Source organism: Paramisgurnus dabryanus, chromosome 19, assembly GCF_030506205.2.
Source record: "Paramisgurnus dabryanus chromosome 19, PD_genome_1.1, whole genome shotgun sequence".
NCBI lineage: Eukaryota > Metazoa > Chordata > Actinopteri > Cypriniformes > Cobitidae > Paramisgurnus > Paramisgurnus dabryanus.
Genome location: NC_133355.1, coordinates 14122665 through 14137255, shown reverse-complemented (window position 1 = coordinate 14137255; position 14591 = coordinate 14122665). Strand labels below are relative to the sequence as shown.

Genomic DNA, 14591 nt, shown 5'->3' with positions numbered 1-14591 from the left:
AATGTAAATGAAACAATTTTAACAAATCAGATAGCTATGTAAAAAGGCCCTAAGAGACCTCATTTTAAAGCACCCTGGTGACTACAAGAAATAAAATAAAAATATCTAAGAGCAGGAAAATAAGACTGAGACCATAGGCAGAAGTAGGCATGGGCTGGTTATTGGTTTCAAGGTATACCAAGGTTTTAAACAGTCAAGGTTTTAAAACCACTAAAATGCTTTGTGATACTGTCTCCAAGGTATGAGCTGTGTTTATACAAAATTCATTAAATCATGTGATTGATTTGATGTTTACATTTAATATCCATTACGAGAATATTATATATTTTTTGAACACATTTTATAATTTCAAGACTTTTTTTACCTGGCATTTAAAAGTAACACATTTTAGTGTTGCAATAGCAATACTGCAACACCGTAAAACCGTGGTATTTTTGCTAAAGGTTATCATACCGCCAGAATCTTATACTGACCGATGCCTAGGCAGAAGAATTGCAGGTTTTCAGTAGGACCACAGAGCCACATTTAATGCTGAAGCTTGTATTATTTTAGAGAGAGAGGTCGAGAGAGAGCGAACGAGAGAGCGATGGGTTGAATTATGGTCCCATACCTCAGTGGTTGACAACACCGTGTCCTCGTCCAAACTCAACACTGCATCAGTTATGATACTGTCATAAGGTTGAAACCTGCTGCTCATCACCTACAGGCAGAGAGATTACATTTTATTTCATGACATTAAATGTCTTTAACATCATGGATAATTCCATAAATAGCAAAAAAAATGAACAAGAACCAAATATAAGGAAAACACAAATGACATTTTAGCTTCAGCTCAGATGAGATGGAGAGAGAGAGGGGGAGAGAGAGCGAGAGAGCGAGGGTGAGAGATAACTCCTTTCATGCTTTTCTATGTTTTTTGTATTTGGCCGTTGTGTGTGTGTTGTGAGGTCAAAAATACTAATAAGATCCAGATATTATCACTTTGATTGAATTTTAGTGTCTAAACATGCACAAATCAAGTCTCCAGCACACAAAACATCAAAAAACTGTGTAAAGTGACAAATCTAAACACAAACGGACTTGTACAAACGCACAGCTAAACAGGAAACATACGCTTCCTATTGTTAATGCCCCCTTCAGTCACACAAAGCCTTCCGGTGGTCTCTATACAAACTACACATCCAGAATCCCACAAGCATAAGGTGACAGATGAAAGCTCAAAACCTAATCAATAAAATCCTATAAATATCATATAAAGAGCTTGGACGCAAAATCTTTTAAGTGTGTCTGACATGTTTTCTTATGAATGAGCATTTTTTCCAGATTTAAAGGTCACGTTCTTCCTGATCCCATCTTTCAAACTTTAGTTAGTGTGTAATGTTGCTGCTAGAGCATAAATAATATCTGCAAAATGATAAAGCTTAAAGTTCACTGCCAGGCGATTTATTTTCTTTAACAGAATTCATTTTTTCAAAGCCTACAGTGAACGGTCGGTTTGGACTACAGCCCTCTACTTCCTGCTTTAATGATGTCAATATAAGAGTTTGACTAAACTCCGCCCATAGAAATACATCAGTCACCAGCTTTGGCTCAAACGGCTCTGCTAAGCTAAGCTGCTATCGAATCACAACACACTAAACAACCTACATAATCAGAACTCATTACGTATTTCTGAAGGAGGGACTTCATAGAACAAGGAAGACATCAGCACGTTTTGCAGACAGTGAAAACAGCAATATACAGATAAGTAAATTGTGTGAAAAATAATAAAATTTTTTACACGTGAAACATGTACATGTTACATTGCGCACTGTTAACACAATTAAACTTCAAAAACACAGAAAGAACGGGAACTTTAATGGATTCTGATAACAAAAAGCGGTATTTTTGAATGGTCCGAGGCTGGGAGTAAGCGGATTTAAAGCGAAACGAAAAATATGGATTGCCTTAAATACTTGTCATTGGCGTGAAAGATTTAAAAGCCATGAATTATCAAACGTGCCGTTAGGATTTGATAGTTCTCATTATTTTAATTTTGACAGATGTGGCATTTAGAGGCTTTTGCATCTGAAGTTATATCCTGTCCTACATTATTTCCTAATGAGCATCATGCAGAAATGAGTCACATTACGGTTCAGTTAAATAAAAGCGTCTTTGCATCGCTTTGTGAATTCTGTTTCATGTTATCTTAATGAAAACAACCACAGCGAGGAGCGAACGCTGCTTAAACATCACAATATTCCATGCGGGACTTTATGTACTGCAGAAATGTGAGTGTTTAATAAGAAAAATGCCCAAAGCAGCACTACAGTGCCGTGTGGGTCACACTGTCAGTCATGGCTTAAAAGAGCCGTCTTTATATACATCACACCGGATGGGAACACACACACACCACACACAGTGTAAACAAGACAGCCACAAACTCTACAAACCACATGCTGACTGGCACTACTTCACTGCTCTCATTCCTCAGCCAGAGGAAAACTAATCCCTCTCCGCTCCAAACGCTGGGAAACAACAACAATCTCTCTCTCGCTCTCTCTCTCTTTCTGCTCAACAGCTTTAACTCAGACCAAAAAAATACAAACTCCATATAAACAACAACTACATAGGGCAAAAGCTGTTGTGCACAGGTGTAGCTATAACTGCTGTTATTTTATTAAAACAAATATTTTTATTTTATTTAGTTTCTTGTGTTCAGTTGGTAAAGCAATGCATTAGCAATACAAAGGTTAGGGTTAGATCCACACAACGTATAGCTTTAAGGTCACTTGAATAATGAATAAAAGAATAACAATGACTTGAGTTTATATTTAGTGAAGGATGAAAAAAACAAAATCAAGAATAATAAATTTTATTATTAAAGATAACAATTTTAACATGGTGCCATTAGATAAGCACGTCAGGTTTCTCTTCATCGTTGGTTCTTGTGCGTCATGCGACCAAATGTCCCTGTTGTCAAACCTGATGTGATTCACCTTATGGCACAGTATTTGATTATAGAGGGTAAAAGTGATTTAATTGTATGGAAAATGAAGTTTGAAAGAGTTTGAAGTGACATCAGAATGACGTGTGAGAATGAGTTAGAACAAAAGTGACCATTTTGGAATAACAATTTCTTTATATGACTTAAGGGGAAAATAAGCTGTCTAGTTAAAAATAAAACTAACACACATTTCAAAGTGACAGCTTGAAAAGGCAATCAAGTGTTACAATCTTATATTAAGTGTTTCTGGAGCAGTACAAAAGGTCATGGGAGCACACATACTGAAAAACTGTATCTCTCGAATGTACTGTAAGTTGCTTCGGATGAAGCGTCTGCTTAATCCATAAATGTAAATGTATAAACTGTCAAAAGTAAAAAGTGAAAGTGGGTCTCACCTTGTTCTCTCCTTCGATTACAATAATAGGCATTGAGGTGGCTGGCCATCGATGTTTTGCAGGTAAAGGCTTGTCACAGTTCCACAATACAATAATCTGAGAAAGCATAATAAATTTAGATCATTAGCGGGAAAAAATTTTTTTTCTTTTGAGTCACACTTTACACATTTCCAAAATGTTTTTAATGTGCAAGGATCATTTACATTTGTGCTAAAACACTATTGAAATTTCTTTATCAAGCATCAATTAATTTGATCATAATTAATTAACTCTTTCCCCACCAGCATTTTTTTTTAGTTGCCAACCAGCGCCAGCATTTTTATGATTTTAACAACAGTTTAATGCCTTTCAGAAACTATAAACATAGATAAAATATAAATATATCAAATAAAAAACAGACCCTGTGCTTTCAAACCAAAAAATTTTTCATTCTATCTTCATTTGTTCTCTTTACATCACCTCTCAAATATGGGTAGGTTTCTTCAAAAATACTAAATTTTGAGAAAAAAAGCTACAATAATTGAATATTTGTAAAGGACTTTTATTAGAGATCAGATTCAGAGCGATGATCAAAACATACATGGAGCTTTGACTGTTTTTGACCTTAGTGGATGCGAAGTTGTGTAAGAGCGCAACCTGGTGGATAATAGCGGAAATATTGATTGCCGTAAAAACTCGTCATTGGCAGGGAAGCGTTTTCTCTTAAATGGTAATTCGTCAATAGCGGGAAAAGAGTTAAAAGTCATGAGTAAATTGAAGAAACATTCAGAATGTGTCAAAAAAACAAGTGAATATCAAACAAGTCACTTCTTAAAGCGGACATATCATGAAAATCTGACTTTTTCCATGTTTTAGTGCTATAATTGGGTCCCTAGTGCTTCTATCAACCTAGAAAATGTGAACAAGATCAACCCAGTAACTTAGCTTAGGTAAATCATTCTCTTCAAGCATGTGAAAAATAGGTTGAAATTTGGCTCCCCCTGTGATGTCAGAAGGGGATAATACCACCCCCTTAATCTGCACTATTCAACCACAGCACTGCCATTTAGTGCAGAGATCAACTCATTTTAAAGGACACACCCAAAACTGCACATTTTTGCTCACACCTACAAAGTGTGGCAATTTTAACAGTTGCTTTAATAAATTATCTAAATGGTATTTTGAGAAAACTTCACACGTGTAAAACTTCACTCTGGGGACACCAAAGATTTATTTTAGATCTAAAAAAGTCTTGTGAAATTTCCCCTTTAGCACCTCAGGGGACTTGAGGCTCCAACCCTTATATTCATGTTTGGTGGTGAAGTTCAGATTAATTTTCGTGATAGTGTCGTACTGAACTCAAACAACTAACACAATGTCCAGCTAAGCTACACAATGTTTTTATTTTACAACATGCCATTGCCTTATTTTACAACATGAATAAATATGTAATATTCAATCATATTCATTTTGTTTTATCACACAGAAAGTGCCTTTGCATGAATCATGACAACTCCGGCCAAAGTGATTCTGGTTTTACGTTAACACTCGTAAATGTTTCACATGAAGTGTTTTATAAGGGCCCTTCCTCTCAAAGCGTCTGTGTCTCTGATCTAAAAAGGGAGTTCACAGAAGAGGGTAAAGTAACCCATTAAGTGCGCACAAGTGTTTGGACACATCCCAATAACTATTAAAGAGCACTGTGGTGCTTTTTCAGGAACGTTTCAATCAGGAGCGTGTTTACATGCAACAATACATGGATATGGAAAGTTAAATTCGACAATTGGAGATAACCATGTGATTGGAATTAAAAAGTCAGGTCTTTGTCAAAACATTAACACATATTCTCCAGTAATATTCTGCTTCAAAAGGCTTTTATCAGTTTATTTAACCGCTCAGACAAAAGCGAACTTTTTACCATGAGCTGAGAGCCGTTTGAAATGAAAATGCACTATATTAATTCACCCATTTTAAAGCGCTGGTGATATAAACAGCCATCGAGCCTTTTACTTAACTGCATCTTTCATTTCATTAACTCCCAATCGCAGAGTCACGCAGCTCTCGAAGCACAGAGCAGAACGTAATAAATGAAAGCTCTACCGTCTAATGATATTACATGCAGAAGGATCAGGACGCTCTTCAAACTCTTAAGTATTCTTAATCTATAATAAGATCGGAGACATAATTAAACTACTTAAACTCTTAGAAACAAAACAAAGCCCGAAGGTTGGATTTCTGATAACGCAGGCCGCTTAATGGATGGCGTGGACGTGAGAGGTTGGGAAAGGACCTGTAATGAAATCTTACGGCGTTGACGGAGTTGGAACGTGGTGTGATGAAGTCGGAAGTTTTATTAGCTGTAGCTTCCTCTGCAATGCATCGGAGTTTAAATGCAGATGGTGTTTATCAACATTCCCGTTTCGGAGGTGGAGGTATGCACGCATCAAACGCACGTTTGCAAACGTTCCCTCACAGCAGTGGGCCCGAGTCTCGGTTACTTGCCAGAACTAGCTCAAAAACCGATCTTTCTTTTCGTCCCCCTCTCCGCTTCCTTTCCTCCGGAGCAAAAGGGCAAGCATTGCATTCCCTAACTCTCCACTTTAACTGGAGTACGGCGTGCTGGATTGAAACACAAAAGCCGAACGTTCGACAGCCGAATCTTGTCAGGCCCTCCTGCTGAGACGAGAGGAGACAGTCTGAGAAAAGCGCCAGCTTGTGTGAGCGCAACATGCTTCACGTACTCAGCGGGGACACGTAGCATTTAATTCACCACCTCTACTCCTCCCCCACAGGCCTCCATCTCTCTGGCAAACTGAAGAGGAATCAATACGTTTTGGTTCCCAGGGTGGTAAACACTTCAGAAAGCAGTGGATGCCATGGAAACGAAAGGGCTGTTGGGATTCCAGGACTCTGAATTAGTCCCCGAGGTTCAAGCGGGGTTTAAACCGAGGGGGTGGTGGAGACGAAGCATCTAGGTGCACGAAAAAGATGATGCTTTGAACACTCACGTATTCACTTATCACTTTTAAAGGGGCAAACAACATTGCATAGGCTTGTGTGACATTTAATCGAATTCTAAACACGAATTTGCTTGTTTTATACAATGGATTATTAGACGTGATAGAGGAATTTATTTGGAGGGGGAAGGGTGGTCATCGAACTTCTCAGGATTCGGTCTCTCTCCCGAATGAGCAATACTTAATCTGTCCTAGCATGTGTGCCGACCACATAGCTGTGAATCTGAAAAAGAGGAGGTTATTACCTGAGCACAATACTGGGACTTGGCCACCGAGACGAGGAGCTTAAGAATGGGTTGAGATTGAGAAACCAGAGGGGTGACAGCATGGATTACAGCCGTGAACTTGGAATTCGGCTTGATCCCTACAAAAGAGAAAGAGAATTAGTTCCACCAAGACATAAATCTTAAACGTACTGGGATTTTCTTGCATTTTCTGCACTTCTAATTGGAGAATATATCAGGCACATGAAAAATCATTCTTTTAAACCTGCCTACGAAAAAAATGCAGGCTTGTTTGAACCCATTGTTGGGTTAAATATGCCCAACTCCCAACTATAATTTGAAACAACAGAAGGATTAACACATTAACCCTTTAATCTCTGCCCTGTTGACCACCACACAACATGACAATTTCTGTTGGTTGCCATTTTTTGTGTACACCCACATTTTTTCCTTACTAACAAGAGGTGCTCGATCAACAGTTTCATATCGATTGCTCCGACAAGCGATGGAGATTAAGATGGAAAGACACGTGTGCTGCATTAGCAACTGCGGCAATGCACAACTTTGGATGCGAATATGGATTTTGCGATGCAATTACAGAGGACGGTCGATAATCTATCACATTGTACAATGGCTGTCACTTAGCTACGTGGTAAAATTTGTAGATATCAAGGCAACCCTGCAATTAAGGGGTGATGGGAGGAGGTGTTTAAAAATAAATCTGAGGATGATAAAGGAGGCAACAACTGGTAGTGCAGTCACAAATTTGGTAATGATGAGACTCATGTCTGTAAAAGATGAAAGGGAATCTTTGGTCCCATAATTCCTCTCCGTCAAAGCTCTTTAAATCCAAAAACATTTGAATGTAACCTCAAAACGTCATACAGGAGAAGTTTATAAAACATTCACAGACTTTGGCTACGTCCAAAACTGTTGTGAGGTACTCATGTAAAAGTAATAAAGTACAGTTAATCATCTGCTAGTGTGGACACTAATGTAAATGCCATGTATACTGCAAAAAATGACTTTTTAAATTAGTTTTTAGTCTTGTTTTCAGTACAAATATCTTCAAATTCTTAAATTAAGATTTATTTTTTGATGAGCAACATGACCTCAGAAAATGAGTAAAAAATGTAATTAAAAATATAATGTAATTTGTAAAACAAGCAAAAAAAAAAAAAATCTGCAAATGGGGTTAGAAAATTGTGCTTGATTTTTCTTGATTGAAATGTTTAATAAAAAAAGTAAACTTATTTCAAGATTGTTTTCTTTCCCCATTGGCAATTTTTTTGCCAAATGCACTTAAATAATTTTTTTTTTTTTTTGACTTTTTTTTAGGTAATTTTGCCCATCAAGAAAATGCATTTTTTTGCAGTGTGAACACTAATTAAGACAAATAATTTAATTTAGTAGGTTTAATTAGACAACAGTGCTACCCTACGGTTTAAGACAAATATTGGAATCACCAACACTGCAAAAAATTATTTTCAAGAAAAAGAAATCTTAGTATTTTTGCCTTGTTTTCAGTAAAAATATCTAAAAATTCCTAAATTAAGATGCTTTTTCTTGATGAGCAAAACGACCCAAGAAAATAAGTCTAGTTTTAGACCAAAAATATCAAATTTAAGTGATTTTGTGCATAAAACAAGCAAAAAAAATCTGCCAATGGGTTAAGCACATTTTTCTTGAATTTTTCTTGAATTTAGGGTTTAAGAAAAATTTTCACGATTTTTTTGCTTACCCCATTGGCAGATTTTTTTGCTTGTTTTATGCACAAAATCACTTAAATTTGATATTTTTGGTCTAAAACTAGACTTATTTTCTTGGGTGGTTTTGCTCATCAAGAAAAAGCATCTTATTTTTTTTTTACATTATATTTATTGGGTTTTTCCAAAAAAATAAAATAAAAAATAATACAAAGTACAAAATGAATAATTCTTTCAAGAAAAAGCATCTTTATATAAGAATTTTTAGATATTTTTACTGGAAACAAGACAAAAATACTAAGAAAATGTTTTCTTGAAAATAATTTTTTGCAGTGAACCAAGTTAAACACTGCAAAAAATGACTTTCTTACTTAGTATTTTTGTCTTGTTTTAGTAGAAATTTCAAAAAATTCTTAAATCAAGATGTATTTTTTTGATGAGCAAAATAACTTAAGGAAATAAGTCTAGTTTTTAGACAAAAATTATACAATTTAAGTAAATTCATGCTTAAAACAAGCAAAAATATCTGCCAATGGAGTGAGGAAAAAACTAGAAATAAGATTTTTTTTTTTAGAAGACAAAAGTTTCTCACCACATTGGCAGAAATTTTTGCTTGTTTAAGCACAAATTCACTTAAATTCACTTTATATTATATTTGACTAAAAACTAGACTTTTTTTCCTGGGTCATTTTGCTTATCAAGAAAATACATCTTAATTTAAGAATTTTAAGATATTTCTACTGAAAACAAGACAAAAATACGAAGTAAGAAAGTAATTTTTTTGAAGTGTATTTCCTTTGTACATGTTAAATCAGTAATAAATGATCGAAAAAGTATATGAATATAGTTAAGTAAAATCATTAAAACACAGAGCATTTTACTGAATGGGTGTAACAGAATAAACTGCATAGAAAACATAATGGATCACAGAGAACGTTACCACTACACTTTTAAAGACAATGGCTTACACAGTTCAAAATATACAGATAGACGTTAGACACAACTAAGGTTAACCGTTGTATTGAACCATGATGTTGAATTACCAAGTTCAGCATAGTGGAAAGGGAAGTCGCCCAGGTAAGAGGAGTACATGGGCAGTGTAAAAAGACCACCGGGATGACTGTTCCACATCAGATTGCTCCTGGAAGTCTGCTGAAGTACTCGGTCCTGAATGATCTAAACAAACAAACAAACATACACATCTTAAGCATAACAACTTCTGGACATACCAAAAATCTCAAATCTAATAAAATTCTCATTTAAAGAGGTCTGTGTGAAATTAACGTTTGGAATTGAAATTTCAACTGGGGTGCAGCTCCTGGTCCATAAACTACAGGACAAATCATCAAATGCATCAGCGATTTCACCATCTTCATCGTGCCAATCGTCTGTTCCTATAAAGAAAACCGATCGCTTCTTTGGCCTTGAGCGAGACCGTCGGCTGCGAATGGCTGCTATAAAAAGAGACAAAGACTGATCGTGTTTTTTGCAGCCGCTGCTGCTGTTTTTGGTTTATATTGTGCCCCTTGGTGTGAAAACGACTTGGCTTAGTGACCAACTTATCGTTGGCAACGGGAATGAGCTAGATGTCTCTGCGATCGTGTCTTCATTCCAGATTTCTAATACTAGCTTGAAGGCACTTTTGCAGCACAAATGATAAAGTCTTGCAGAATTCACACAGTAGCAGCTGGATCATTTGAGTGCATTCATCAGATGGTGAGATTCCCTTGCATTTAATTTCATTGCGTGCCCACAAATACATAAACAGTTTGTAAAGACTGAAACACAGCTGTAAAATGTGTTCAGTACTTCTTCCGTTCATAGCTTTATTGCAAGGTGAATTTTGGGATAAAAGACTTTATTACACGGCTCGTTGGAATGCTTGATTTCGATTGGCCAGTTGCGACATTTGCAGGTTTGTTATTCTCAAAACGAATAAAACAAGATAACCCAGATGCTGCAAATCATTCTGACAGGTACAATTTCAAATAACAAAAAAATCTAAATTTAAACATGTTTTTAACTGTTTCACCGCCAGCGTTTTTTTAAAAAGTTGCCAGCCAGCACCAGCGTTTTTCATGATTTTCACCAAAGTTTAATGCCTTATAGAAAATGTTCTTCTTTAAATATATAAACATACAATATACCAAATGAAAGAACAGACCCTCTGCTTTCAAACAAAAAAAACCCGTTTCGTCCTACCTTCAGTGGTTCTTTTGTAATCAGCTTATCTCGTCAATGGCGGTGAAAGAGTTAATAACATATATGATATTTTATTTAAAAACAATTAAACCAAATAGTGTCTTTGTGACATTTAAACGTCTTGTCTTATCTTAAAACCGAAAGGTTTTCCTCACGGAAGGTCTGCATTTGTTAAAAATGAGCAAATAAAATATTTCAAATCAATATTTAATGTTCCTCACCTTACGTATGATGTAAATAGCTGTTCCATGTTTCAGTCTAGAAACATTTGGTGATTTATATTTAAAAGAAGTGAATATGAGTGTGTCACAAGAATAAATTGTTGTGCATCTCACTATGCAACAACTACTGGAGGTGCAAATTTAGTGACTTGGGCAGATGGGTGGAAAAAATAAAGACTAAAACACTGCATGAAAGCAATTTGAGTGCTTTCTCTTTGTTTTCCCTCGGCTCCATTTGACAAGCATTGAGATTAAGCAGTGGTCTTCCCCATCACAGAACCCCCACCTGTCATCTTCCTCATAACAGAACCCAACCTGTCATCCTAAAAACCCAATCTGAAGGGTGATGAAAGGCCGTTCCTCTCGCTCAGCTGAAAGTCTTCACTTTCAGTGACTTACGGCGTGTGATTGACGACTCAATCTTGGAACAGGATGGCCGCAATCTTCCAAATGGAGGGCAGCGGATGAAAGCATCTCTTCGGATGCTGGCTGTAATTGCAATGACGTCGCACCTACGCCGTTGGAGGTCGGAAAGGTTTGACAACCCTGTGTTCTGGGGTTAACTGCCGTGATTTGTTGATTGTAGATGCTCGTCTACTGTATAACATTGTCAGAGGCCAAAAGTGGTGCGCAAATGTTTGCGTTTTGGCTAATCTATACGAAAGCGGTCTGTCAAACAATTCGCTCTGAAACGTATCTAAACAAAGTGCTAGACAAGCTAATGATTTTCCCACGAGGTTATTGAACCGAGGCCATGAATCAATTAGCACATGACGAAAAAGAGGATGTGTAAAATTAAACCTGCGTTGTGAAAGTGTACCAACCACAACTTTTAATAACTTACCTTGAACAGCTCCATGGTTTCGTTTAAATTACTTTAACTCAAAATCCAGACTCCCGTGGGCGTCACGGCTGTGGTATGTGTGTGTGTGACAGCTTAAGGTAGAATGACTGAACGGCCATTGCTTACTTCTAAAGTAGTGAACACAATCTTTTCCACAGAGGAGAAGTAAGCCTCCCACAAGAACTGCGTCTGCTGTCGTAGAGCCAGAATCTTATCCTGATGAATGGAGCGCACCGTGGATGGGATCTGTAAAGAGAGAAAGAGAGATAAACTAGCACACGGCTGCGAGAACTGTTATGCATGAGCGCTCAGCACAACGACCAAATCGAAACAGAAAACATACTGAAGAGGAGAAAAAGAGGGTAGGTCTTGGTAGAAAGGGAGTGTGCAACAGGTGCATGTCCAGTCAAATAAATAAATAAATAAATAAATAATAACAAAAATAATTAATATTACTAATATTATTAATATTTGTTGTTATTTATTTATTTATAAAAATAATAATAATAATAATAATAATAATAAATAATCTGCATTATCCGCTGCTGCTGAAGAACCACCGTAACTCACAATACGTTGCATTTATGCATTCGGCAGACGCTTTCATCCAAAGCAATTTACAGTGAATTACAAGGCATACATTTTTTCATTATGTGTGTTCCCTGGGGATCAAACCCATCATGACCCTTTTTGCCACTAACGCAATGCTCTACCAATTGAGCTACAGGGGCACAAGCAATAGCTAAAAGTGCCGTCTTGCTGTATATTGCCTACATAGACAGCTGCCTTTGAGGGCAGCGTTCTGTAGTGATTGATATTGAACGCTCCTCACAGGCTGCACACAATAACTGCACAGCACGGGAGCATTGACAACAGATTTATACTGAATTTAAGGTCGAGATGTTGCTCAGCTATACAATGCACTAAGCGTATCAATTACATAAAACAACCACACATTTCACAGATTGTGTGAAAATCAATATATATATTTTAAACGGATCTTTAAAGAACTTAAATACATTTCAGTGCTGAATGAGATAGACATTTAATAATAATTGGATTTATCTGAATCCTTCATTTTCATCGCAATGCATTCAGGGATTGCCTTCTCTGCATGCGAAGCTCAAGTTTTTAAGTTGTTCATATGTCCATGGTGGTGTTTTAATGTACTTTAAAGGGACACTTCACACATTTGCATTAAGCTATGTATCGTCATGTTTTTGAATGGTCATGCATCATTTACTCAGTTTCCGCTGAGACAGGAGAAATACAGATTTCAGTGTTGCACTTCCTTCTTTCAATGAAGTAAAAATCATCATTTTGCATCATTGAAAGCAGGAAGTCTAATATTTTTGTTGAGGGGTTGAGACTACAAACACCCCTTTTCTCGGTCAAATAGGCACTAAATTCGAAACGTATGTTACATTTCGACTACAAATATGACACACTTTCAATAAAGATTAATGTTTCTACCGGTGAAATGCTCCTTTAAAGGTGTGGTGCACGATTTATTAAAAACACTTCGCAGGGTTTTCCTTCTCAGGGAACAAGAGTTACATACGTACCAAAGACGTTTTCATTTGTCAAAAACAACTATGCAAAAAAGCATTTTGGTATGAATCAACATTCGCATACAAAAGATATTAGCATTTAAAGCGAACAGTTAAGCATGTGTGCTTAAAAAGTCTAGAATTTTTATGATATTATCCTACAATACACAGGGAATAATATGGATTTTTTTCCAGAAAAAAAACTGTATCTAACCAAAATCTGTTTTAAAAACATGGTTTGAACGGTAGTCAGCCCCATTTTCTATATCACTAGCATGTTGCAACCAATCACTTGAATGTGTTGACCGAGTGGATCAGGTAGCCCAAGCTTGTGTGACCGAGTGGATGTGGTAACTAGTTTGCATATTCATTGGTTCATGTTTTTAAAGTCCCTGTGAACAGGAAATCACGACCAACATTACTTCCGGGTTGTGATGTAAAACAGAATATAATGCGAAGAAAATAGTGGGTGTGGCTTGTGTTTTCCACTGTGCTTTGATTGAATATAGAGAAAAGGAGGCATTTCATTCAGAAATGAAACCAGCACCAGACTGACTTTAGATTTTGATTTAAGTTTATGAATAAAAAAATGTATAATAATAATAATAATAATAATAATAATAATAATAATAATGACGACTTGCATGTATAAATTGTTTATAATAAATACTGAAAAAAAATAAAAATAGTTTTGATTTCATTGGGACATTAAGCTATGATGTTGAGTTCTGTTCAAGTGACTTTAATGCATAAAGTAATTCTTTCACAGTCAAAAATGATTAAATATATTATCTTAATGACCAAAGATAAATTTAGTTGTAAAGGATAAAAATATAAAATACAGGGTAAAAACAATGCTTCTAGGTACTGTAGGTAGCTTACTAGTTTAGTTAGCTAAAAACTTGCTTGTGATGGTTCTTTTTCAGCAGGGTCAGAAAGAGGAACAAGGAATGGAGAGACAATTGGCAGGGTTTCCCGCAGCATATTTCAGTTAAGGCGGCCCACCTAAGCTTAGAAACCCTACCGCCTTAACTAACTTGTTCAAAAAAAAAAAAAAAATTATAATTCGCTGCACAAAAGGCCGTCAAGTTCATCTCTGAGAATAGCGCGTACGCGCATCACACCGCATGCGGGGACACGCGCCACACGGCCGAAATGAAAAAGACGTGGTCCGGACCGTCACTGTCTGGAGGATAACTAGCCAGTTGATAAAACATCTCGGAGAATAGCACGGACGTGCTTCACACCGCGAGCGTGCACGCGCACCACACGGCCGAAATGAGATAAGACGTGCTCCGTCATGTCTGGATAAAACACGTGTCCGTGAGAACTGTAAGTGGACTTATGTTTTGGGGTTATTCAAGCCTGTTATTGTATTAGTCTATAGTTCTTCTAATTTTAAAGCAAGTTAGCTGGTGATTTTGTTGTTTGAGCAACCTGCTAAGGTTTCACGTGCCTGTTGATTAG

General features: G+C 36.6%; 1 protein-coding gene across 1 annotated transcript in view; it reads right to left on the bottom strand.

The window, feature by feature from the left end:
* The window catches only part of ext1b (exostosin glycosyltransferase 1b), an 85651-nt gene that overhangs the window by 6671 nt on the left and 64389 nt on the right, over positions 1 to 14591 (bottom strand). The window contains exons 4-8 of the mRNA XM_065290475.2: positions 11701 to 11820; positions 9351 to 9483; positions 6623 to 6741; positions 3382 to 3477; positions 611 to 700 (exon numbers count right to left, since the gene is read on the bottom strand). Of these exons, the coding sequence (XP_065146547.1) occupies positions 611 to 700; positions 3382 to 3477; positions 6623 to 6741; positions 9351 to 9483; positions 11701 to 11820 (558 nt within the window). The remainder of the gene's footprint in view (positions 1 to 610; positions 701 to 3381; positions 3478 to 6622; positions 6742 to 9350; positions 9484 to 11700; positions 11821 to 14591) is intronic.